The sequence below is a fragment of the Chionomys nivalis genome, chromosome 3 (assembly GCF_950005125.1).
Source record: "Chionomys nivalis chromosome 3, mChiNiv1.1, whole genome shotgun sequence".
Lineage (NCBI taxonomy): Eukaryota > Metazoa > Chordata > Mammalia > Rodentia > Cricetidae > Chionomys > Chionomys nivalis.
This window is the reverse complement of record NC_080088.1, coordinates 47982244-48008770: the sequence shown is the minus strand read 5'-3', so window position 1 is coordinate 48008770 and position 26527 is coordinate 47982244. Positions and strand designations below refer to the sequence as shown.

At 41.2% G+C, this 26527-nt stretch overlaps 1 protein-coding gene across 2 annotated transcripts in view; it reads left to right on the top strand.

Annotated features, from left to right (window-relative positions):
• Positions 1-10325: 10325 nt before the first annotated feature.
• Positions 10326-26527, top strand: part of Tmprss7 (transmembrane serine protease 7) — a 38047-nt gene continuing 21845 nt past the window's right edge. The window contains exons 1-9 of one of the 2 annotated variants that reach the window (XM_057765462.1): positions 10326-10373; positions 12581-12788; positions 16573-16703; positions 18448-18515; positions 18970-19163; positions 20934-20972; positions 21699-21927; positions 23125-23255; positions 24487-24599. In XM_057765462.1, the coding sequence (XP_057621445.1) occupies positions 10326-10373; positions 12581-12788; positions 16573-16703; positions 18448-18515; positions 18970-19163; positions 20934-20972; positions 21699-21927; positions 23125-23255; positions 24487-24599 (1161 nt within the window). Of the gene's footprint in view, positions 10374-12580; positions 12789-16572; positions 16704-18447; positions 18516-18969; positions 19164-20933; positions 20973-21698; positions 21928-23124; positions 23256-24486; positions 24600-26527 lie in introns of those variants that run through there. The other variant, XM_057765463.1, reaches the window with a different exon arrangement.

Here is a 26527-nt window from a genome sequence, read left to right as displayed (position 1 = left end):
TCTGCCCCATAGGGCATTAAATCTGTGAGCAATTCATGCTTATAAGGACCCATGAAGACGACAGGGTTGGGAAAAAAAACTGACTGGTGAGAATGACCACAAAGCATGGCACCAGAAGAGAAATTATTGCTTTCAGAATTCTGCTTGACTGCTTTAGGCAAAAGAACCTAAGTGAAATGTGGTTAATTGATTTATCTCTCAACACAATTCAGGGCTCTGATGTGCCCACTGGCCTATAATATATTCTCAAGATAAATATGACAGCTTTGTAACCTTGAGTTAAGAAGGTAATGCCAGTTTGAAGGGCAAAGATAAAGCTCACAGAGTACACGTTTGTCTAGAGCAAGTATTGCCCTACTGACCGTTATTTTAATGAAACACATATTGAATGGCTTCTGTAGGATAAAGTTAAAGATTCATTCTGTTCCATATTCTTGGATCAATACTTCTTTGAGAGAGTATTACATCAGTCTTGGAACGGTCTTAGATCACACAGATTCAAGAATGACTTATGGTTTGTGAAGAGATCCTGTTTCAGAACAAACTAAGAAGAATTTGGCTGTGGGACTTTCACCTGGAAGATACCATAGGTCCGATGGAGCTGTTCTCACAAAACGCCGTAGCCTGGCTAAGTTATAATGATGGAAACATAATTTTTACAGGTGTAGAGCTTGGGCCTCCAAGATCAAGGTATTAGAAGTTTAATGCTTTGTTCTTACCTTCAAAGATGGAGCTTTATTTCTGTGTCCCCTGGATGGGGACCAAACCTTTGTCTTCACATAGTGGAAGAGATGAAGGGGAATGGGGAGCTGTCTGAAGTTTCTTTCAATATAAATATTAATGCCATCTTGAGGGAAAATCCTCATGATGTAATCACTTTATAAAGGTCCCATTCTATTCTCTCTCTTTCTCTCTCTCATTCTCTCTCTCCCCGCCTCATGTGTGTGAGTGTGTGAGTGTGTGTGTGTCTATGTTTGTGGAAACCAAGAGATAACCTAAATGTCACCCTCAGGAATACTATCTACAGGGTCTTTCATTTGTTGGGACTCAATTAGGCTAGGTTGGAGGCCAGCGAGCCCTAGAAATCTTCCTGTCTCTCCCAGTGCTATAAATGTGCACCACTGTACTATTTCTATGAAGGTGCTGGGAATTCAGCTCATGTGTCCACCTTTCCAAGAAGAAAACTTAATCAACCACCTCACCCTCCCAGATCTCGGAGGTTCCATTTCTTTTTGTCTTTTTAAAATTTTCTGTTTTTATATAATTTTATTACAGGAAAAGTAATAAGCATTAATGAATAGCATTGATTTTTATTATCATTTTCTTTACTCCTGAGAATTTCATATGTATACTATGATTTCATAACCATATTCACCCCCATTTTCTCCCTCCAACTTTCTCCATATTCCCCAAAACACATTGCTCTACAAACCTCATCTCTTCATTTTTTAAAATTAAACCTTATTAATTCAAATTAGTATTGCTGTTATGTGCATGGGGGTGGGATTGTCTACTGGGACACGGAATACCTACCAGTGGGAACACCCTCAAAAAGAATAATTCTTCCTCCCTAACAGCCATCAGCTACCAATGGTGTGAATATGAACATGGATTTAAGAGTGACATATGCATTCAAATCAAACCATAGCAGATATTTATTTAGCATGTGATGAATGTCAAGATTTCTATATAATCCACATTATTTAATAATTATGATGGTCTTATAGTATACTTACATAATTTGATTCTTTTGAAAAGGAGAATAAATATAAATTTGGGGGCCAGACATGGTGACACATATCTTTAATACCAGCATTTAAAAAGCAGAGGTAGACAGATCTCTGTGGGTTAGAGGCTACTGTGATCTACATAGAGAGTTTAGGCCAGCCAAGGCCACAGAGGGAGGCCCTGTTTTAAACAAACAAAGAAGAAGAACAACAAAACACCCAGAATTTTGAATTGGGAATACTGTGATTCCCAAGCTTTATAAGCATCACTATATAAAGATCTGCATTCTAGATCTGGAGCTGGGCTCTAGGGAGTACGTGGGTAAAAACATGGTTTTTACACTCGGATGGCACTCCATCTTCCCTCAGTGTAAACTCGCAGTGAAGACTTCTTCCAACTGTAGCTCCGTAAAAATCAGATGTGTCCATTTCTCTGGACTCAGCTCAAGGGATGAATTTAAGACTTTCCTGTGTGCATATTAATAGACAATATTTAATGTAGCTTTTAACACATTAGAAAATTTAGCATAGGGTTTTAGATCAGAATTATTCCTGCAAAGCTACATAGATATTATGGAAATTATCTCTTCTTCTGGGATCTTTTCCGGAGGGGAAGATTGGTGTAAGATAAGTGAGCATTTAATTTTGAGAAGCAAATGCCTGCAACACTCCTCTGTATAGCAAAATGAAGCAAGGACCATGAAATTAGATCTTGACAACGTTGTATAAAATAACTAACTGTTTAAAAATTAATACAAAACCCAAAATTTTTAATCACTCGGTCTGCATCAGATTCTGTGCTACCCTTCAGATAGCATAAGGAACACGACATCCCCTAGCTAGTGTAGACTTGTCAGGAGAAGAGTTGGGCTGTAAAGGCCCCTGCTGTACAGCCACTCCTCCTGACTAGTCATTTTGAAGAATGACTCTCAAGGTTTGACACCAGCCTTGTAGACAAGTTCCCTCCTCCGCTGTTTTGCCCAAACACCAAGGAAGATGAGTGAGTCTCAAGAGCCCAAGCTCAGAGTAAAGGGATTTGGCAGCCGTGGGTGGCTGTGGGTGGATGATGCCGCCGTGACTTCTAGAGAAAGTCAACTTGTGAAAGTGGAAAACTCTCATTTAAATCAGACTTCCTTCTGGTCTTGTGGATCCAGTGAAGGATCAGTTAGCAGAGACATCTATGCACATGCCCTTCATACCTAAAGAGAAAGTGGAAGGATTGCTACCAAACACCCCCAAGAGACAGAAGCCTGTTGAAGAAGCAGCAAGACTCCACTAGAGTCTTCTTTTGTTGGTAGGCCCATGACGTTAATCAACCCTATTTTATGATTCTCAGGGGAACAGCAAGCACGAGACAGCCAGGAGACCCCTATAAGTCAATACTCATCTGGGTATTTTAATGTTTTGGCAAGACTAGAAAGAGATGCCAGTGGGCTGAATAAAAAGTTATTTAGTAGCCATAACACAAACCTCACAGAGATGCTGTTTGTGTTGGCTGAAACAAAGATGAACCTATAACTTCGAAGATAAAACAAAAAAAACTAACAAGTTTTATGTGACTTCTTAGTGAAGGCGGGAAAAACAAAACAAAACAAAATAAAAACAAAAACAAACAAAACAAAAACCCAACCAAATCAACCAACCAAACAAACAAAAAAGCCCGCAAAACCAAAGATGTTTATGGTAGCAAGATCTAATTTAATTCTGAAATGGACCATCTTTTGGGAAAAGATATCAGGATGAGTATGATCTGTTCCACACATGGCTGACACTGGTATACAAATTTCAATCTCAATATCTGGACTTTGGAAGAAATAAGTAGAATATCCATTGGGATGCTTTTTTTACTTGCCATGTGTAAATTACATCAGAATTGTTGAGGCAATTAACTGGGTGCAGTTGGGGGTGAGGAGCAAGCAGCTGAATGAGGCATTGTTCAGATTCCAGCTTCTGCACACAGTCCATGGAATGGTTGTCCTGACAACCACACTAAAGCAGGGAGTGTGGAGCAGTGTGATGGCCATGAACTTGTTAGCAATGCCAACTACAAGGCTGAGCAGGGCTTGACTCCTCACTGATAGTGCTGTTATTCTCCAAGCTAGTATCTGCCACAGAGCACACATCTACAATCTCCTAGAGGAATAGTTTTATTCATTTTCTCGACCTTTCTCTGTGCCCAGCATATTTGCATTCATGTTTCATTTCATTCTTTGTGCCATAACTATTTTCATTCTCCATCATTTTTTTTCATGTTCTTAGTCATTTCCTGTCATTACCCTTTAAAAAATATGACCTTTTCATGATTTCCAAAATCAGTACTTTCTAATGCGGAAGGTATCTTTCTTTGCCAAGGATTAAGCCAGTTCAGCTCCTGCTGTGAGCCAGCAGTCTCATGTAGCTTACGAGAGCCATGGCTTTCTGTGAGATTGTTGCTTCCTCTGGATCAGTCTGGGCCTCCAGCTGTTTGTCTGGTTAAGCCTGTGAGTCAGAGTGGTTGTGAATCTGTCTGCCACAAGGTCTGTCACTTGATTTTAGCCAGCAGGTCGATAAGAAGAACCCCAGTGCACCTTAATCGAACCACATGAGCAGACCGAGTTGAGCACTTCTCCTACAAAACAATTTAAAGAAAAACACAGAGCATTGTAGTGGGACAATTAAACCAGAACAAAAGGGCTACTAGCTCGCCACACGTTCATTTTGCCTTTTTCCAAGGATTAAAATGGCTAACCATGGATGATGCCTTCTGAAGCAGCAAGATTCCCATGGGGACAGTGACAATTCAACACCAATGATGGCTGGCAAACCATTAGAAGCAAGGAATCCAGAGTTTCAGAGGAAGCATGGCCCTGCTCACAGCTCCATGTCAGATTTCTGTCCTCAAGTCCTGTGGGACAGTAGGGCTCTGCGGTGGCTTTTTCAAACTCTCGGTGTGCGGTGGTGATGCTATGGAAGTTTAGAGATGGCGGTGCACTCTGAGTGCCAAGAATGCCAGTCTTGACCTCCATCTTCTTCACTTCTCAGGGTGTGTTTGTAGTGAAACTCGGGGAACTAGGTGCTACCTTCATCTTCGACCATATGTTTATTGTTTCCTGGGAAAGTAATACATGCCCCAAGTAGAGATTCCTTCCGTTGTGATGAACATAGTGTGACAGCAGCATCCACCTGCACCGTGTTGTGGCATGCTCCCATGTGACTTAAGGGGCAAAGGGAAGCAACACAAATGAGTTGATGCTAATCTGCTTTCTAAGCTCAACTCTTATGTCTTTTGCCAGCACCTATGAAACAGTAAGAGGCTCATTTACTAACTTGTAAATAGAGTGAAACCAAATCTCGGACTCAACAAAATTCTGCCAAGTCTCTCTTTCCTTGCCCCCTTTCAAGGTTATTGCATGGAAGACACTGCGAGAGAGCCTTGCCTTGAAGGGAATGAAGCGTTGTTGGATATTGAAGAGACAGAGGACATGACAATCTGTAAATAAGACAATGTCAGAGATTCCATAGAGTACTGCTTGACGAATGATCATAACATGTCTCAGACAACAAGATGCACCACAGAGCTTTTGAGGCAGGAAAAACAAGAGGTTGTTGTAGGCTGGGACGCAGAAATTTGCAGGAGTGCCACAAGCAGAATGTAGAGCATGGTTAAAACATGGAAAGCACAGTGGGCCAGACACACAAGGCCAGGAGGGAGGGCTGCTGATGCCGTCCTCTTCTCTGGTCCAGGCTAATCTTCACATCTTTGAGACTGGACATATTGCTTCAGGATGTAATCAGCAGCCTACATGCCTTTCCCTCCTCTGAGAGATATTTTAGGACAGTGATATATTTTATCATTAAAAATATTTGACATGTGTCCCCGAATGCCATGCAATAAATGTATAAGCAGATGGATGGCTGAGTGCATTGACAGTAAAGACTGAAAATGCATGATTTCACGAATCTGTTAGTGTTTGTGGCAGAAGGACACAGATAGGGGCTTTGTTGTCACCCTAAGAGAGATCTTGAGCAGCAGGCTGGTGGAACAGATAAGAAGGACTTCTGTTTGTGAAGGAATAATGTGACCCTGGAGTCATTTTAGGAAGCTTAATTTTTCAGTATTGAGTACACCACCACAGGGGTCAGTTTCAGTGGGGGTGGGGCCTAGAGGAGGAAATCCAGTTAAAGAGACAGGGAAGTCCAGATCAAAGATGCTTTGCTTTTTAAATCAGATCCATGGGATCTGACACAAAGCATTAAGATCACAGTTCTCATAAGAAGGAAAAGGAAGCCAGCAGTTTATTACAGAACATTACGGATGACCTGAGTAACCTTGAGACTCCCACCCCTGTCCCGAGGGCTCAGCAGTGAGTGCCGATCAGATGGCAGCTCTCTGTGTGTGCATTTATCATAACAGGGGGGTGTGGAGCTTGAGGAGAGGAAAAGCTCTTCTCAGCTGCTGAAAATCTGGCCTCTCCTGCAGTTGGGCAAAGATGGACGAGTCACCTCCCACTGCTGGGAGCCTCCATGCCAAGATCTCAGAACCTTTCTTGTGCTGGATGAATGACTTGGTGCTGTCTCTGAGTCTTCACCACGCAGTAGCTTTGATGGGGAAAGTCGAAACACTTGCAAGGTTTTCACAGATCAAATTTACACTGAGGTTAAGTTTCTGTTCTCTGTGACCAGTGCCGACTCCAGTGGAGAAATATTTCTTCTTGGATTCTGGTCACTGTGTGCTGTCTGCTTGACTGGCAGGTACTGCTTCCCTCAGTACAGGGCCTTTGCTGCTGACAAGGACCGTCTTTCAAGCTGCTTCTGATGGGAACATTAGCCTGCATTTGATCCTTGTATTGTCTTTGGTGATGTGTTCCGGAATTTAAGGGAGTCTGCCAGAACTTTAACAGTATAAACAACGAGGTCAAAGATTGCTTGCTCTCCAAGACGCCTGCAAGCTTGTCTGCCTCACAGCCCAGCCTCCTTCACTTCTCTTCAGCTCTGTGGCTGTCTAGTGTGTTTCACTCCCAAAGATGAGCATTTCCTCACCAACATTTTAGGAAGAGAAAATTTGAACTTTGCGTTGAAAGAACTTAACAGCATCAATAAATCTATTCACACTTAGATTTTTATCCTTAGCATGTAGCCACCCATGTTTGTTTCGTCATATACCTGTTCACTCAAACTGGATTATATTTTGCTTGTTTGTTTAATATTTGGTTTTTTGAGGCAGGGTTTCACTGCCTTGCCATGGCTGTGCTAGAACTCTCTCTATAGACCAAGCTTGCCTGGAAGTCACAGAGACCCACCTGTCTCTGCTTCCTGAGTGCTGGAATTAAAGGCGTGCGCCACCACTGCCTATCCAAGGTTGTATTTTAATTACAACATTTTCCTCTTCCCTTTCCTCCCTCCCAACTCCAAAGCCTACTCTGTGCCCCCATTCCCGCTCTCCTTCAAATTCGTGGTCTTTCCCTTTTTAAATCAACTATTATTGTATGCGTTTATGTATTTGTATATTCCTAAATATAACCTGTGAGTCCATAAAATGTTATTTTAAGTATGTGTACTTTAAAGGCTGACCATTTGGCACTGGAAAACCAATGGGTGTGCTCTTCCCTGGGGAGAGCCACCTTGCCCAAATCTACTCAGGTACCTGCTCCTGAGTAAATGATCCCAGAGCATTAGGGCTGGAGTGTTTTGTAGATGCATCCGTTGAAACTGAATTATATTTTAACACCTTCTTTCTCTATACTCTGAAATTATCTTTTGCAATATATATATATATATATATGTATATGTATATTCCAATGGGCTAGTAATGTCTGTAGAAAATGGGAAAAAATTATTCATCTTTGTATATATTACCATATTAGTAAGAGTAAAATTAACAAAATAAATATTGCTCACAAATTACATGTAAAAGCATAATACCTCACTGCTCAATCTCTGCATAACTGTAGTGAAGTTTTAATCCAAATTAACCCTGAGTGGTCACATGGAAGATAGAAATGAAATCATTTAAATTCCATTTTCTTGTCTCTGCAGTCCCTATGACTACAGTTGTTCCGAATCTTCTGTTTAAGTGTGGGACTGTGAAGTCCTTCAGGAGTGGGTGGAGATAAGCACCTAGCTCCATGTGAGCTGAAATGATTCCAGCAGTTGAAGAACTTATCCTTGATCTGGGCTTGGTGGTGTATACTTGTACTCCAGGGCTTCGGTTACATAAGGAAGGAGGGGAGAAAGTTAGAGAGAAGGAAAAGAAGGAAGGGAGGAGGGGAGGAAGGAAGAGAAGAAGGAGGAGAAAAGAAAACTTAAAGTGAATATGTGTCACAGACTTCTTGTTAAATACAACTGAGCATTCTGCAAATTAACTTCTCCATTCACTCATCATTTATTAAAGCTTGAATATTAATGTAATCACTTGATATTTAGATACAAATTATAAAAACTCAATTGTGATAGCAATTAATTTAGATTAAATTAATCAAAAAATTTCCAGGATGGGATGTTTTTTATCACTGACTGTTGTTGGAGCGATGATTGAAAAGCAGCCGTGGGGGGTCATATAGTTTTTACATCTGGCACTTACAGCGCAGCATCTTCTTATCTGGCTGCTACTTCTCCCTCTTAGGCATGTCAAAGAGGAAGGGCAGTGTATTCATTACTTTCATATTGCTGTGATATTGTGATATTCATATTGCTAAAGTATTGGTGTGATAAAACACCAAAACCAACAGTATTTTGTGAAGAAGAAATACAGTTTATTTTAGTTTACAGCTCCAGAGGAAGGGTCCATAAAGGCAGGAAAGGCATGGCAGCCTGTGTGGCTAGAGCAGGAAAACAAACAATCACATCTACAACCCCAAACCTGAAGCAGAGTGAGCAAAGGGGAAGCGAGGCAAGGCTATAAACTTTCAAAGTTCATCCCAGTGACATATTTCCTCCAGTAAGGCTCTAATTCCTAAAGGTTCCATTATCTCCTCAAACAGGGACCGAGTGTTCAAATCCATGTGCCTATGGGGGAACACTTCTCATTTAACCACCACTGCAAGTACAAACTCATTTCAGGCTACAAAGACTGGTTTTATTGGGCACCATTGCCACAAGGGAAAGAGACCAGAACAGAAATGAGCTCAACTGCACCATAGGAAAGACAGTTGAGTCATTAGAGCCAATGAGTAGAGTGCGGATCAAGAAGATAGAAAATGCTTAAGAGAATTCATCAATAGTAGAGGGGATCCTTGAAGACTAACCTAAGAGGATTCTTGCTCAAGGCAGCCCAAGGCTTACAGAAGCATAGAGAATGAATGTGGCTAAATATCAAGAGTCATCCTACATCAAGCATGTGGGGATTTCCACAGAATCACCTTAGCAAGTCTGTTTCCATGACTGGGATAGATGAGTGATGGACAGAGTCCAAGAACAAAGTCTAGTTAAAAAGAGAGCTCAGGAGAGTCTGACTAAACTTGGGTCAGAGATAAAGTCTTCACTAGAGACCATTGCTTAGGGACCACTGCTAGGGACCATTATTTAGGGATCACTGCCTAGTGTGGATATTTTGCCTATATTAATAGAATATGAGATTATTCTAGAAAAAAGCAGAATAATCAGAAAGAACCACTAAAAAGGCCTAATTTAAAACCTTCTAGTGCCTTTAAATTATAAAGCCTAAAACCTCCCCATGATGCCCAGATGGGGCTCTCCGAGAAAGACGTGTTAGCTTGTCTGAGTTTTCTCAGCAACAAAAGGAATTCTGACTTTGCCTTCCAGCATTGCTCTTTCTATCCGCAGATCTAATCCAGATTGTTATTAAAGAGACGGCTACAGGGGATTCACATCAGAAAGGCTCCTAGGTTTTCATAGGATCCCAAACAATGAGGGGAGAGATGGGAGAAAGGCTGCTAGGTAGAAGATTTCTAAGGGTGGGAGAGCTGAGAGCAGGGTAGGAGAGGGATCCTTCAGGAGCACGTGAGATATATTAACCAGGCAGAAAGTTCATGGCTTTTTTTACTTTCTTTAGAAACAAGGTTTCCGTATGTAGTTGAGGATATCCTCAAACTTTGTTCCTCCAGTTTCTATCTCCCAAGACTCCATCCAGTTAAATTACTTGATTTTTCTGTTGTATAATCAGTAAAGACTTTTCAGCATAAATAGACTAAATTTCCCTCCGATTGTTTGAGCCAAGAGGTTCATCTTACAGGTTTAGAAAGGCAAACAACATCAGGATGACCATTCTGAAATCACGGTTAAGATGAGGACACATAGAGGACAAAAGGAAAAGGTCTATTCTGTTAATCTCAATCTTAATGACGTGTATCGATGTATTTGGACTGTTGAGTTGAGCTCCTGGTAGGGAACTGAGCCTTTGGTTCATCGTAGACTTACATTCAGAAACCTTCCGTTGTGGGTGAAATACTGAGCGCTAGGTCCCTTTAACTTTACAGTGAAGCAAGGAGGCAGCTTCAGTTTCCGAACTGGACCCAGGGAGGTAAGCTGACTCCATTCCTCTGTAAGCTAGCTGGGCACAGTGACTGTCTCTCAGTTCTTCTCCAGCGAGCATGTGCAGGAGTGAGTGAACACTGGCTGGCCTGCAGACATCTCTACGTGGTCACACACAGATGCCTGAAAATGGACAAAGAAAATGGTGATGCTTCTTGCAAATCCTCCGACCTGAAAGTAAGTGCAGAGTGGGAAGCCCCTGCTCACTCCACGTCAACACTGTGTACTGTTGACCCTGTTAGTGAAATGCACTCATGTGGCTGTAAAAATTAAGAGGACAAAAAAATAAATGCTTAATTTTTTACAGTATTTAATGGATTTTGCGACTGTGAGCTTGTTTTGAAAGACTGTAGTTGGTAATTGATTAGTGCCTGTTTTTAGAAAACCCCAAGGAAAGTGTACTGATCTCGACATAAGTTCCACTTTAAACTTTAATCTACTAGTAGCAATGAGACTGCCTCTACTGTGTTCTGGTACTTAGAGGTCCAGCTCGAGTCTTGGTATTCTACATGTGTTGGCATTTCTGTTTTTTTCTTTTACTCCTTTGGAGTTATGCTATGCTTGAAAGTAGCTTGACCCCACACTTAACTCATCCTACAGTGGTTTATTTTCTTTCCAAAAGAACAAACTCGCCCCTTCAAGAAGCCACATGAAATGAAGTCTATCTAGTTCAGTTTCACCAGGAGAGACACAAGCAGCATTTCATTCCAAGGATTGACAAGGAGTTTGGCAAAAAGAATGAGGGCATCATGAATAATGCAAAATGTACTTGGCCCCATATTTTCCCATTAATTGGCAGGATTAAAGACGGGAAGACATGGCACTCTGAAGAAAAGAGAAAGGAGAGAGTGAGAAGATGAGAAAACTCTAACACAGCTGTTGGAAGCTTATTTCTTCCTCATTACCCCCCCCCTTGCTTCCTTTAAGAGAATGTGTGTTTAAAAGTTCTTTCATCACTGGAGTTTAGTTACCCTGACGTGTATAAATCTCTTTGTCTAAGAAGCTAAACTCTCATATGTATTATTAAAGAATTCACAGAATCAGATGACAGGAGAAAGAGGAGAAAATAAAAGAGGAGGAAGGGTAGAGTTAAATAATGTATTTTTCCTCCTTTCAAGCCATAGAATGCACATACACCAGCAATTTCACCAGCCGATGAGTCATCTGCTTCATTCCTTGCTTTACTTTAAAATTATTCTTTTATTCATGATGGAGAAACTGAGTCACCGATCAGTTTAGTGGCTGTCTGTGACAAAGCAACTGTGTTGGCGTCCCATTCTCCAGGCCTACACAAATCACCACACCTTTCTCTCTCCCTAGCCCAGCAGTCAGAGAGTTACAATGAGGAAATCAATATATTTCTGTGAGAAACCTACTTGTATTCTTATTTTTAATCTTGCCACGAGACAGAAGTAATAAGAGACAAGAGAAAAGCAGGATAACACACACATTTAAAAGTCATAAAAACATCTGGGCATGTTAATACATTCATGTAATCCCAACACCTAGGACACAGACAGAGGAATTGTGAATTCAAGGGCAGCCTGAGCTACATGGTGAGATTTTGTCTAATTAAGCAAATGCCCCCAAGCCCAGTCCCTTCTGAATCTCAAATTAAAAACTAAGACCTCAAAGAAATGCACAAAGAAGGCTGTGCCAACCCAAGCAACAGAACACCATCCTCATTTCCCATCCTCAGATCTCTTTGTCTGTTTGCCTCCATGTGATCGGACCTCTGCTCCTTGGCTTCATTCAGTAGGGTTGGAGAGGACCTGGTAGGTTGCCTCTATGGTTGACACGATGTCTAGTTCCTCCTTTTCTTTTTACATTTTTTTTTTTAAAGTACATGAGTGCGTGTGCATGTGTATGGTCAGAGGATAACTCTCAGGAATTTTCTTTCTTTCTGTGGCTGTGGGTTTAGTGCAGTGGTTCTCAACCTGTGGGTCCTGATCCGTCTGGGGTCCAGTGACCCTTTCACGGGGTCACCTAAGATCATCGGAAAACACAGATACTTATATTACCACCCCTAACAGTGGCAAACTTACAGTTATGAAGCAGCAAGGGAAATAACTTTATGATACTGGGGGCGTCCATCCCAGCAGGAGGAACAGAATTAAAGGGTGGTGGCGTTAGGAAGGTTGAGAACCACTGGCCTGGAGGACTCAGACTCAGGTCACCAGGTCTAGTGGCAAGCACCTTTACTCACTGAGCTATTTGCCAGCCCTAATGTCTAGATTTTCTGAGCTCCATTTTGTAACTGATCAAAACCACTTACTGCACTCACACAGGTTTGACTGATAGGCCTTTTGGCACCAATGTCTTCTGCATGAGTCGCTCCAAGCTTGAGATGACTTCTAATTGATGATTTGTCTTTTCTTTGAAAGATATCCAACATCTCCATTCAGGTGGTCAGTGCTCCGGGGAAGCTTCCAGGGAGAAGGCTGCCTCGAAAACCCATTGGCAAACCCAGGTCTCGCAAGCAACCCAAGAAGACAGTTCCCCTTTGGAACGTTCAAAATAAGATCATTGTCTTCACGGTGTTTTTGTTCATCCTGGCAGTCATAGCCTGGACACTTCTGTGGCTCTATATCAGTAAGTTAAAGTTTAAATTCCTTTGGGGGTACAATGAGTCCTGCCTAAATCAGCAGGCCTAGGCCATCTCTGAGTACTTCCATAGAATTCCCCTCTTTCCCAGACAGACACATTGCTTCCAAGAAAGAATTTGAGATGCAAATAAGAAAGCCACCATAACTGTCTGTCATTTCTTCTTTATTGCCATCTTTTCCTTCCCATGAGTGGACAAAAGGAGGAGGGATGACGGATGGGAAAGAAGCTGTGGAGGATGCCTAGATGTGGAGGATGGGAAGGGAGTTGACTCACTCATAAATGTGATGCATTTGTAGCTCTTAAAAAATGAATGGAACACTAAGCTGTTTTATTTCCTTGTTCCACCCACAGCCTGTTACTAGGCAACCTTAAATTTCCGGCTCCTGGAGCCCCCTTTCATATAAACATCTTTGTCTCCCAGTTCTGTTTTTGCCCCCGTAACTATGCTTTTGTCAAGCTGATTGATCCTTTGGGGGCAGATGTGACAACTAGACTCTTTCCTACGGAGTACTTACTGATTCATCCTGGTAACCACAGTACTGGTTGACTTGCATTGGCATTCCCTTGTGTGTAAGACATTTGATATAAAGTGAAAGACACAGTCCTGTGGTCTCAGTTCCTGCTTTCCAACATGGGGCTTCTGACATTTTTATAACTTCCTAAATGATAGGAGATGGGGGTGTCTTTTGTTGTCATATTTCATCTTCGTTGCTAATACAGAACTTCTAAGAATATTGCTTTTTTTTGTTTTGGTTTTTTTCATAATGATGATTGGTACCTGAAAGTGCCCAGATGGACAGAGGATCCATGGCATTGTCAGGCTGTATCTTTCAATTCTTGGCCATATTGGAAAGAGGAGAGAAGCTAGAAATTAAATTCAACCACCAAGGGCTAACAATTTAATCAATCATGCTTTCATGATAGGACCTCCATAAAAACACCTCCAAATTGGGGTCTGATTTCTAAGTGGGTGAATTTGATGGGAGCCAAATTCCTCAGAGGGAGAGGAGCTTCTTGGCTCCGGCTTGTCTAGGCTTCACCTAGATGAAGTTGCTTAGGGGTACACTTCTTCTAGTTGGCATCTTCAGTCAAAACATTATTATGTGAAAAAGGCTGGAAGTGTATAGTTGGTTAAGTTACACAGAGTCATTGGATACTCATTGCTATCCGTATAGAATTGGAGAGTTGCTTGATGCAGAGACAAAACCCACACATCTGGTGTCAAAAATGTTATGAGTTGAGAAACACATTGCCTGTATCTGTTGTCAAGGATATTAAAGTGTGATTGGAAGGCAAGACAATTCTTGGAAAAGATTTCATGAATGTTCTTGAGCAGTTTGGGTCACTCACTTATCCTTATAAATTGATGCTCAATAATTTGGCATATTCCAAGTACACAGGCAATCTTCAGAATGCTTACTGATGCATTTTCTACTTTTGAAAAGTCCACAAATTTGTGTTCAAGAAAGGACGTGGGTTATGTTTTCATTCGGAAGTGATTATTCTGTAATTATCTGAGGGGGCACTCAATGGGTCTAGAGATGGAAGGCCTTCAGAATGGTCTCCTAAAAGTTCATTGGATATATTGTGGGTGTGCCAAGGTGAGCTGACCTCTGTGATAGACACGGAATGAACTGGTAAGTCAGACACCATTTCTGAGTCCAAGGATACTATAGACTGATGGGGCAAGTTAAGGCAATGGGCAATAAAGACAACACACTTCATATGAACAATGGGTTTCCTGGCATTCCAACTGACATATTTGCAAAATCCTATTATTAAAGTTTTAGAAAAACATACAAAAGTAGCTTATTTGTATAAAAAAAACAGGGAGGGCCATTTCATGGAAACAGAACAACAGTAGGAAACAAGAACTCATTTGAATAAGAATTGTTCAATAGAACACAGGTTATTTTTGACATATACAATTTGGTCATAGAAGGTGGCCATGAGGCTTGAGGTAGACAGTTAATCAGGGAAAGCATCAAGGCTCTTCTGCTCTGGGCTGAGCTAAAAGTATTAAGTAAATATAATTGGATTCAATGCTAAACTGATCATTTTTGCATTACTGCTGTTCTGCCCCTTGATTATTTAAAAACAATAATATGTAAATGAATAAATAAGTACATAGAAATTGTCTTTGTGGGAAAACAAAACCAAAAACAGTTACTAGTTTTAAGTGTGAGATCTAGCGAGGCACCATAAGGGTAAGGAGAGATGATCTGCCAAAGTCAGGAACAGAATGATCAAAGTCCAACCAACAGAGGACCAAAATATGTTTCCCCAAAAGGCTTCCTGCCTTTACCTTGTGTACCCCATCATTTCACAGCTTCACTTCTTTGCTTTGGCCAAAGTGACTCCAAGTGGACTCTAGAAGAGGCTGATTTCTGTCACTCCTATAGAGTTCATCTTTTAAGTCCTATCATCTTGTATTTAGCCTCACCTGATGGTAGGCCTTGTGCTAGCAAGGGTGTATGCTCTTTCTGGGGGCCCAGCACAGGGATAGTCTCTTTATCATTTCTGCACCCCTCCATCTTTTTCTTCCCCACCAGACGTCTTAAGGTCCAAAGGTAAGCCAAGAACTTACTATGCTGGAGGCTGAGGTAAAACAATGGTTTACTGTGCATTCCCTCAGAGAGCTGGAAAGGGTTGCTCAGAGGTGACTGCCACATGGGACAGGGTTGCAAGGCACTTTGAGAAGCTGCGTGGCTGTGCATTGCTGCAATTCTAGCACTTGAGAGGCAGAGGCAGGAAGATTTGGTATTGAAGGAGAGCCTGGGCTGTTTTTGTGAGATTATCCTGATGGTATATAGATGGGAATATAGAGCAGTGGCGATCACTTGACTCCATGAATTTGATTCCCAGCATCGCAGTAAATGCATGAATGAATAAACAAATATTTAAAAAATTCATGGGGAGCTGTGGAAGAGGAGAGAGACCTTGGGAAGGAAGAGAGACTGTAGTCTGGTGCTATAGTGCTTGCCTAGCAAGTGTTCAAGTCCTGATATTGTGAGGGGTGCAAGAGGACTAGATTCCCCCAGTCACTTCCAATTCCTCATTCTCATGGACCCTGAGTCCATGCCGATGCCGCCAGCCTTGTCTCTGTCCATCTGGCAGCAAAGTTCATGCCAAGAAACCTAGCCTTACAGTTCTCAGAGCAGATTTGAGTAGGAGTGAGTCCATGCTGAGCCGAAGGTCATGCTGGTAAGGATAAATGCGCCATATGTTGGACAGAAACAGAAACATGGTCTCACTCCTCAATCTTAGGCACACAAGTCATCCCGCAGCTCAGTGGAAGCTCCCAAGAGTCAGGGGATTTTTTTTCTGTCTTTCCTCATCATGCTAATTGCACCCCAAACGGTGATGGTGTGTGTGTTAGCACCTGACACCTTGCAGACATGGAATTCACAAAATCTGCGTATGTTCTTAACTCTCTAGAGAGACTAGAATAAAGTTCAACACGTGTAGTTTTTTACCTTTAAACAGCGCTTTTAAGTATTTGCCAGTAGAAAACAGGAAGGGCAGACTGTATCAAGACTTGTGTTACAGTGACGGGAGAGATGTCACTAGGGTTATTTTGACTTTCACAGATTACTATGTGTGGGAGCGTGTATCTGCCTAAGATGCAGTCATTTTCACAGGTTACGATGTGTGGGAGCGTGTATCTGCCTAAGATGCAATCATTTTAGGAGCGTCCTGCTGACTCGGATCAGGTGTTGCTTAGCTGACACAATCTTCTCACTGCCTGCCTTTTTCTCTTGTTTTGCAGGTAAGACAGAGAGCAAAGATGCCTTTTATTTTGTTGGGATGTTCCGCATCACCAACGTTGAGTTTCTTCCTGAGTACCGGCAGAAGGAGTCCAGGGAATTTCTCTCCATGGCGAAAACAGTACAGCAAGTGGTGAGGCTGAGGGCATGGGAGCAGGAGGGTGGAGCTTGCGGGAGCAGGAGGGCGGAGCCTGCGGGAACAGGAGGGCGGAGCCTGAGGGGGTGTACGTGGGCTGCCTACCATCTTAGCTCACTGAGTTTAGGAAATAGAGGACAAGGCCCCAAAAGAAAGCTGCTGTAGGAAAACAGCGGATGAGTTCATCTGGGCTTTAAAATAGGCATTTCTGCCCTCTATTTAACCCATGTCCACTGTAAGATACAGCCACATTTTTTCTTTTCGTTATCCTAAAAGAATACAGCTCCCCCCCCCGTTTTTCTCCTCTGTAAAATAGAGACTATCATGTGATCTCTAAAATACCCTTCAGTTTTGAAGTTCAAACACACTGATTAATTTTGTGACTTCTACATATTTATTCCAGCTCTACACTGGCCGTCTCTTCACTTAAAAGCAACAACAACAACAACAAAACAAAAAACAAAAGCAAAACATCCTTTTTATTCAAATAATAAATATTATGAAAATTAGTAAAATTCAGAAAAGTATATTTTTAAAAAGATCATCAATTTTTCAATGTTATTTCCAGAGAAAGCTCTGATTCTGGCTTGCAAGGACACGAGGGCACTGAAATAATGGAGTATTATCAGCTATTCTGTTAGTGCGGTATTTTTCTCTTAGCATTGTATTTCATGCTTTCTGTGCAAGCATTATTCTTTTAAAAGCAAGTGTTAATAGTCTCAAAGTTAACAAATCCCTTTTTAATGGATGTTTAAGCTGTTCCCCAGGTTTTTTTCTCATCATACATAATACAAAATCAAAACTGCCATGAATTATGCATATCTCTGATTTCGTCCCCAGATGATTTCCTAAAAGCGTCTATTAGAAAAAAGTCCATTCAGGGCTCCTGGCACAGGGCGAGTATGAGGACGTTTCTGCTCATTTGGACTTCTGCAGCAATGCAGAGGGCTTGCAGGGACCTGGCTGCAGTGGGAAAGGAGGAGGGGTTTTGAGAATGACAGCAATCCTCGGAGGGCTTCCTACTGATGACCAATAGCTACATCAGGAAATTCGTCCCCTCAAATATAGGTGCACAGATTATACCTCAAGTTATGTCTGCTAGATAGGCAGGGTGAACCCAAACCAACATTGCCCAGCAGGTTTACGTAATATTTCTGGTGCTGTAGGGCTATTTTAACCTTCATATTCTTTTCCACAATATTATAAAATTTTTAAGATTTGGGCAGTTAGGTGGGTGCTTTTCGTTTAGGGTTGGAGAGGAGAAAAGCTAAACAAGAACAAAGATGGTATATTGACTGGAAAAGGTCTCCTTTGAGAGCCAATTATGAAATTTTGGACCTGCTGACCTGAGATGAGACAGTTGGCCCGACCCTGGTCACCACGCGCCACCTTGTGGCTAATACTGGAATTTGTCCTGGGAATTACCAGATCTGGAACAGGTGATAAATACATTTATTATCTGTGGAGAAAAATATAGGACTGGGAAGAACTCAGAAGTTAAACTTGATGACAGACTTCAAAAGCAGAAATAAATAGGTAAGAACAACTGATTATTCTTCACATCAGAATAAAAGAGTTCTAAGAGATGCTTCAGAAATGAGGAGCTAATTAAATTCAGGAGATAATGTCTAGGTTTGGAGTTAGAAACCTTTGGTTCGAGTCCTGCTTTCCCCACTATTAACCGTTGGAATTAGACCCTGAGTTTGAAATAATTAATATAATTTAATCTCTTTATTTTCAGATTAACCTGGTTTACACAACATCTGCTTTCTCCAAATTTTATAAGCAGTCTGTGGTTGCAGACGTCAGGTAACGGGTGACTCTCGCTCTGGGATTCTTACCATCCTTGCCATGCGCCCTGCTTACAGCCAGAAAGGACTGAGATTCCCCCACTCAGAAACCACTTGCTGTTGGTGAACATCCCATTAGCAAAACTAACGACCCAGCCGTCTGCCAGGCTGCCACGGCAAGTCTGTTTTTATATCTACCAAGTCTTCCTTGCCCCCAAATGGAATCCTGACTTCAGTGCCTCTGGAGGAAATGGCCACAAACATGGCCACCATGGTGGGTGGATGATGGAGGATAGAGCATGAAATTTTCCCTTTCCAGTCCTTATGCCAGCACCAAAGACAACCTGCAGAAAGGCACTAGGTTCATTCGAAGAATGCTCTCAATGGCCTTGAATCTGTCCGTTTCTATTTTCCTGGGAATGTTTACTTTCTAAGTGGCATCCTTGAACACTCCTCTCTCTCTTTCTCTATAGCAGTAACAACAAAGGTGGTCTCCTGGTCCACTTTTGGATTGTGTTTGTCATGCCACACGCCAAGGGCCACATCTTCTGTGAGGAGTGTGTGGCAGCCATCTTGAAGGACTCCATCCAAACCAGCATCATAAACCGCACCTCTGTGGGAAGCTTGCAGGGACTGGCTGTGGATATGGACTCTGTGGTACTAAATGGTGATTGTTGGGTAATTCGCCTTTAGGCATACCTTCCTGTATCACTTCTGACACCGCTATCACATGTAATACTGTAATATAGACTCTTCCACAATCCCAGGAGCAGAGGACTAGCTGGTGAGGGAAATTCTTAAGTGCTATACACAGTTTGACTGAAATGGAGACTTGTGAACACAGTTATGCTTATTAAAGTGTGTTCCTTCATCATTTCTGAAACTCAGGCACCTTCAGACTGTGTTCCAAAAAAGTTTCAGAAGAGAAGTTTTTTTTTTTTTTTTTCTTTGTTGTATTTTACGAGTGCTGTTGCTGGGGACTGAGAGTTTAGTTTGGTCCCGGATGAGGTGGTAGAAACTAGAAAGAAGACTCTCCTAGGCAAAGTAAACCAGAGAGAATAGAAGAGAGGCCACATGAGCGTTCAGTGAGGGGAAAGTACTAATAACATGGAAAGATGAAGTGAGCACAGAGGGAGGGGGAAAGGAGAACTGACTCTCCTGAGTCTTTCTTAGCATTACATCTCAAATTGCAGATGTGTCTGTCCACCATGGCACATGTGTGTAAGTCAGAGGTCCATTGGTGGAAGGTGTTTCTCTCCTTCTGTTCTGTAAGGATCCAGTTCAGGTTACCAGGACTGGCATCAAGAGACTTTACCTGCTAAGACACTTTTGCTGGCTCCAGAGTGGTTGTTTTTGGAGACTTCTGAGGTTAAGATGGGGTCATGGCAACACGGATTTTGTGTGTGAAAACGAGCCTAACCGTGTGAAAATCAGATTCCATCTTTTCAGGTCTTTGCACATCTGTATTCAGTGTGGGAGATCCTGCCATAAAGGTTGCATCAGATGTATCCTGCACCATGTGCAAGTGAGTGGGCCAGATGCCTGCTTTTGCCCTTATAGGTCTAGTGCCCTTCATGGAAGATCACACTACAGTGGCTTGTGACCAGACATAGGTGTGGTCTAAGAATTAAGATGTATGTTTGGACAGAGTGGAAATAGCTAAGCACACTTTCTTATCTTCTTTGCTTTATTGAGCTAAGGAGAAAAATATGTAAATTCATTGCATGGCCACCACTTTATCTTTGCTTTTTTTTTTTTTTCAGCTTTGCAGTCAGTTAGAAGCTGTCTAGAGGCTTCCTACTTTCTCATGAAGAGCCTGCATTTGAGATCGGACCACCCCAAGTCCTATTCCCTAACACCTTGTCTCCACCAATGCTCCCAATCAGGCTGTGCCTCAGCCCTGTGGAAACACAGTGGCGTCATTTGTCTTGACAGCAAAACATTGTATTACTCAAAGTCTCTGTAGCTTTCACTTTTGATATAAGTGTTGAATGTATAAGTACCAATTATGCACACACACACACACACACACACACACACAGGGCATATAGTAGGTAACTGATATTTGGTTTGAACAAATGAAAATCTCTAGTGCAAAATTCCACACTATGTTTACTCTTTCAGTCATAGGACTAATTATTATTATTTATATGGCTGTTTTCTTGCCCTCAAATCATTTAAAATTTGTGACTATGAATGCTTGGAAACAAATAAAATAGTATGTAGAATTCTCCTTGGTCTTTAGCTGCAGTGCTGGTATCTCCTAGCTATTGTATTTACTTTTAAATACTGAGATAACTCTGCTCCTCACTGGACTATTGTTAAGTACAACCCATGTCAGATGTGTCTGGTTATTTTAAAAGGGGACTAGGAACGTTTTTCTAAACAAATGAACTTCTGGAACTAACAGTCTTCTTTCTATACTGTTTCAATGCAGCTGGGCTCCGCTCAGACTACTCTTCAACCATAGGATCTGGTAAATTCACGAATTTCTTCTTTACCCCTCTCTAGTGGGTATATATATATACTGACTATACTTTGCTTTTTCTACTGATGTGATCTGTTAATGCTCTTTTGTTGCAAGTGACAGAGATTTGGCTGACATTAGCACAAAAGAAACTTGATCGGCTGATGTATTACTAGTTGAGACAAAGATGGAATATGCTGACTTCAGGCATGGTTGGAACTAAGCCCTAAAATGAGATGTTGCAGGACTCTCTATCTCTGCCTTCATATGTTGAGGCTTTGCTCTCATGCAAAGATTCCCTTCTCGTAGCAAGTCAAAGCTTAGGGTTAGTCGTTGATCATTTGTCTCAGTTATGGTGGGGAACTCCTGCACACCTTCATGAAAGTTCCCATAGAACTTCTGAGCTGAATCCCATTATGTAGATTGGCAGATGTGCCCCTTCCTGAACCAAATGGCCAATCTGGTTATGTGCCCACTTAGGAAATCAGAGGTGAATTTAACCCCAACTAACATATGGACTAAGTAGGGGCATTTTCTCAAAGTGATAGTCTCTGTCAGTCACTGAAAGAGAAGAGCATGGAGTCTCCAGATGGGCAAGGAAAACAAACGTCCTTCGTGTGGGAGTTTTGCTCACTACCCTTTTGTAGAGATTTTTAGAGAGGTCATGCCTTGAGAGAAGGGGGGGTGGGAGGGAGGCAAAGAGGGGACAAGACTAAGGACAGCCTTTCTCCACAGACAAAGGCTGCTCGCACTACTTCTATGCAGATCATCTGACCCTCCGCTACCCTCTGGAAGTTTCTGCAACCTCAGGACAGCTAATGTGTCACTTCAAGCTAGTGGCCATAGTGGGTTATCTGATTCGTCTCTCAATTGAGTCCATCCAATTGGAAGCTGACAACTGCGTCACTGACTCCCTGACTGTTTACGACTCCCTCTTGCCAATCCGGAGTGCCACCCTCTACAGGTAAGATGGAGGCTCTCTAGTTGCCTGGTGAAAAGAGGTTTTCATACTCTTTATTTACAAATCATTTGCTTAAAAAAATTAAGTGTATTTATTATGTCAAAGACTGACCCTGATACCCCGGATACTTCAAGTGTCTGTCAGATTTTGCGTTTGTTGTTCGTTTGTAGTACACGAGACTCATAGAGTCCACATAGGAAAGACTTTGGGCAAGATATATAAAAATGCATCAGATATTTTGTGTAATTTGGCTTTCACTTCAAATACAGTAAAGTCTATTGTATCACTGGAGCATGAAAATAAATACCCTAAGATGATTAGATTACATTAAACAATTAAAAATTTCTTTAATTACAAAGATGTTCATTATAAAGAAAAATGAGGCCAGAAAAATAATAAGAATTACTTTACAATTTTATCCTCCAGCAAATTTCTGTTTCACTTTCATATAAATCTATCCATTCGTATATATTTACTAAGTATACAAATACTTACCTATTTCTTAATTTAATACTAAATTTCTATTGTGGACACTTAATAATCAATAAGCTAATGATGGCGATTAAGATTTATTTAGGTACTGTGTTAAAAGGGCATGTGAGTTACTTTATTTTTAACAATATTTACATGCGTCATAGTGCTTTATATGTGTGCATATGCATTTATATTTTGGTGAAGAATGTACATATCAGAAGTCCAAACACAATATAAAATATGCAATGAAAAGTAAATTCACTCCTGTCTCCCTTCAGTGATTGTTAGCTTCTCCTCATCCTTCTAGACACATGGAACTGTTATCTCCTTTTGATCCTTACTGCAGAGCAATGGGCAACATCAGAGCAAGTGTTTACCATTTCAAGGAAAGAACCGTGGAACTTACATAAATTTAATAGTTTGACTGTCAATCATCTTTCATCCAGCTGATCCTCTTTCTACCCTGTTTGCTCTCCAGAAGAGCCCACAGATGGCCGTCTGAGAAAATCCCTCGGTAGTCATTACTAGAGGAATGCTTCTGCATCTCTCCCAGCTCCATTCTGTCTGCAGTAGTCAATCTGTGACTACTCACTGATGAAGCTCTAACTAGCAGAGACCACCTCAGAAGAACTGAGTGATGGCTCTGGAAATGTGAGAGATGATGGTATAGTATGGATACCAATTGACGAAGCAAGCAATTATTCATGTGTTGTTATCTGGTTGCAGACTCTGTGAACCTACAAGAACACTAATGTCATTTGTTTCTACAAATAATCTTATGTTGGTGACACTGAAGTCTCCTTATGTGCGGAGGCTGTCAGGGATCCGGGCATATTTTGAAGTCATTCCAGAACAAAGTAAGTCTTCTCCAATTTAAAGACGTCACTTGAGATACTTGTGAAGATACTGTAATCTTTCTATCCTGAGGCTATGCTGTCATATTAATTGTGCCAGGCAAAGAAGTTGTACCGGACCTTAACCCTGACTCAGAAGAGAGGTTCATAGTAAATTCAGTAAAGAACTGTTAGCATAAACATGTTGATTAGGTAACTCAGAAGGGCAAAGGAGAATTGAAAGTGTGTTTGGAAGAGCAAAGAGAAGATTGGAACTAACGTGATTGAGAACATGGAGAAAGGGGTCTGGTGTGTCTCTGAATCCAGAACCATGCTTTAAAGAAGGTAGTCACGTCCTACAGTCTGTGCAAAAATGAGGCTTGGAAAAAAAGTCTAGAATGTGAGAAAAACATGTTAGCTGTATAAACTGTTGACATGATCACTCTGTGATATAGTTAAAGCGAAGTTTGTTTTTGTTATAAGACAGATAGAGAGAAAGAGATAGCAAGCTAGCTAGCTCAACAGTCAGAAGCATCTGCAAGAGTCCATAGCAGAGAGGGCCAGTAGTAGATGGAACATGACCAGCAGACTGGACCTGGCCTTGAGAGAAACAGAATTATAGGAGAGAGAAAGAGGGAGGGAGGGAGGGAGGGAGGGAGGGAGGGAGGGAGGAGAGAGAGAGAGAGAGAGAGAGAGAGAGAGAGAGAGAGAGAGAGAGAGAGAGGCAGACACAGAGAGAAACAGCATTGCTATAAGGGGAATGGGTAGCTATGGGAAAAGAAGTCAACGAGTAGGGGAGAGTTTAGGGTAGGGGAGGAGGTTAGAAGAGCTAGGATGATAGCATCTCTTTGAAATGTGTCATGGGTACTTGCATACTGAGGGAGCCAGCAGCAGCCTTTGTACGCTAAGTGGCACAAATAGCAATTTGTCCCTCTGCCAATGATAAGAGACATAACTTCTTCTGATAGAGGGGGAAGAGTTCCTGAGGAATGCTGGCTTCTATCTAACCTCCAGAAATCCTCCTGTAGTCCAGGCGGAGCCCATTTCTGGATATCTGGACTACCTTGGGTATTTTGGGAACTGGAGTTAACCTGACATTAGCTAAGTATCTATGGGGGGGTTCTTTCTTTGAAGAGATAATGATTCAAAACTACGCCAGTTCATTAGTTGTGTAAATGTGCACATGTAGAGAAAGTGTGCAGCCATGCCTTCGTCTCCTCACGCCGGGTCCTTGTGTGTGGATACCTTCTTTCAGAGTGTGAAAACACGATACTGGTCAAGGAGATCAACAGCTTTGAAGGGAAAATTTCAAGTCCGTATTACCCAAGCTACTATCCTCCGAAGTGCACGTGTACCTGGAAATTTCAGGTAGCCTAGATCTTCTTAGTATCTAGGGGGAACATTGTTCTATTTTAGCAAAATATGTCTTAATCCCTTTGTTTCTGAAATTTTAAGAACAATATCATTTAATGTTAGGAGATATAAACCTTATTGAAATATATTATCTAGAAAATGAAAATTTCCATTGTCTACATCCTCTGCTGTCAGGATAGCTACTGCTCTCAACTGATTTGATCTTATTTCTCCAATTTATTTTGTTTATATTTATCTTTTAAAATCTAAAGATATTGTTGCAGAATCAACAAATTATTTTATTACAAATAGTGCTATTCATAATGGAGATTAATAAAATAATAAATTAGATTAGATTATTTATATTCGGTATATGAGTAAATCAAAATGTAAATTTATATGAAATTCATAATCTCCCTCTTCTGCTTGTCAAGGCGTTGCTTGCTGTCTTAAATTTGGTCTTAAATTTTCTTTCCCTACTATACTAGTATACGGAAGTGGAAGATGTCACTATTGCTCACTTAGTACATACGCATAAAATTATTAGTGTGTGGCATCATAATTGGACTGGATATAAATGACAAATATATACAATTTGAATTCATCAATATGTCACTGAATGATAGCTATGGGCCTGGACCCACGTACTAAAATAGACAGAAAATCTGAAATAGAAAGTAAGTGAAGAGTTCGTCTTTCATGGAATGCGCCTTCCAGTAGGGGGAGACAGGTGATATGCTAACAAGCTACATTCTCAATGAATCCTCCTTATTTGTGGGTTTCACATCTATGGGTTCAGTTAAACTACTCCATCAAGTGTGCACCTATTTTGAACATATATATAGCATATTATTTCTCAAACAATAGAATAGAAGTGCATTTTACAAAAATTATTGCATCATATTAGCCAGTATGAACAAAATGGATATTTGGAGTATATGAGAGAACATGTGTGAGTTTTGCAGATAGTATGCATTTTTATGTAAAGGACTTGAGTATCCTTAGATTTTGGAGATGAGGAGGGTCTATAAATCAATCTTTCCAAGATACTAAGGGACAACTCTATGTGGTGTGTCGTATGGTGACACGGTGCTATGGGGAAAATGAAGAAGTTGAGGAGGTGCGAGGGTTTGGAAGGGAAACTGGAAGTGTGAAGGGAAGGAAGCTGAGGGCTTGTTAATAGGAGGTCAGGAAAGCCTCATTACCAAGGGGAACATTTGCAGAGGTGCTGAGAGGAAAAAGACGGACCTCCCCTATCAGTGCCTAGGATAAGGGTGTTGCAGTCACGGGAACAGTTGAGGGGAGGACCCTGAGGCAGGAGGAAATTCGACATGTGTGATCATTTATACATAGTCATACAAATTTAATATTTCAAATGATTTTACTATTTTGACCAAATCTGATGTTTGCTTCAATGTCCTGGTGACAAGTATCCTTAAGTTGTTTGTTGCTAATAGTACGGTCATCTATAAACAAGAAGCTTGATCCTTGCTTGTCCTTTGCCAGATTTTCAGGATTTAGTGTCTCAGATGGTCAGAGGATTGGGTAGCTAAAAGGGTAAGAGAGAATAGATAAAGAACTAAGGAAAGAGGAGGAGAGGGGAAAATATCATAGTTTCGTTCTCTAATTCCTCCAAAACATAGACGTATCTTTTTGAATTCATTCAACAACCAGAATAAGGAATGTACCTTTCCCTGTAATTCTGCCAAATGTTTGAAATTCTTTTGATATAGAACAAATTTTGATTCTGTAATAATCCAGAGACTTAAAATGAAAATCCATAAACACTTGTGATTTTTAGTCAGAGTAGAAATAAGAATATTGGCTTATTTTCTATTTCGCTAGAGGTTTAGAGTTGAGGGCTGAAGAAAAAAGTCTTTATAAGGGAAAGGTCATATCATACCAGGGAGTGAGGAATAGAGGAAGGGACATAGAAGGGACAT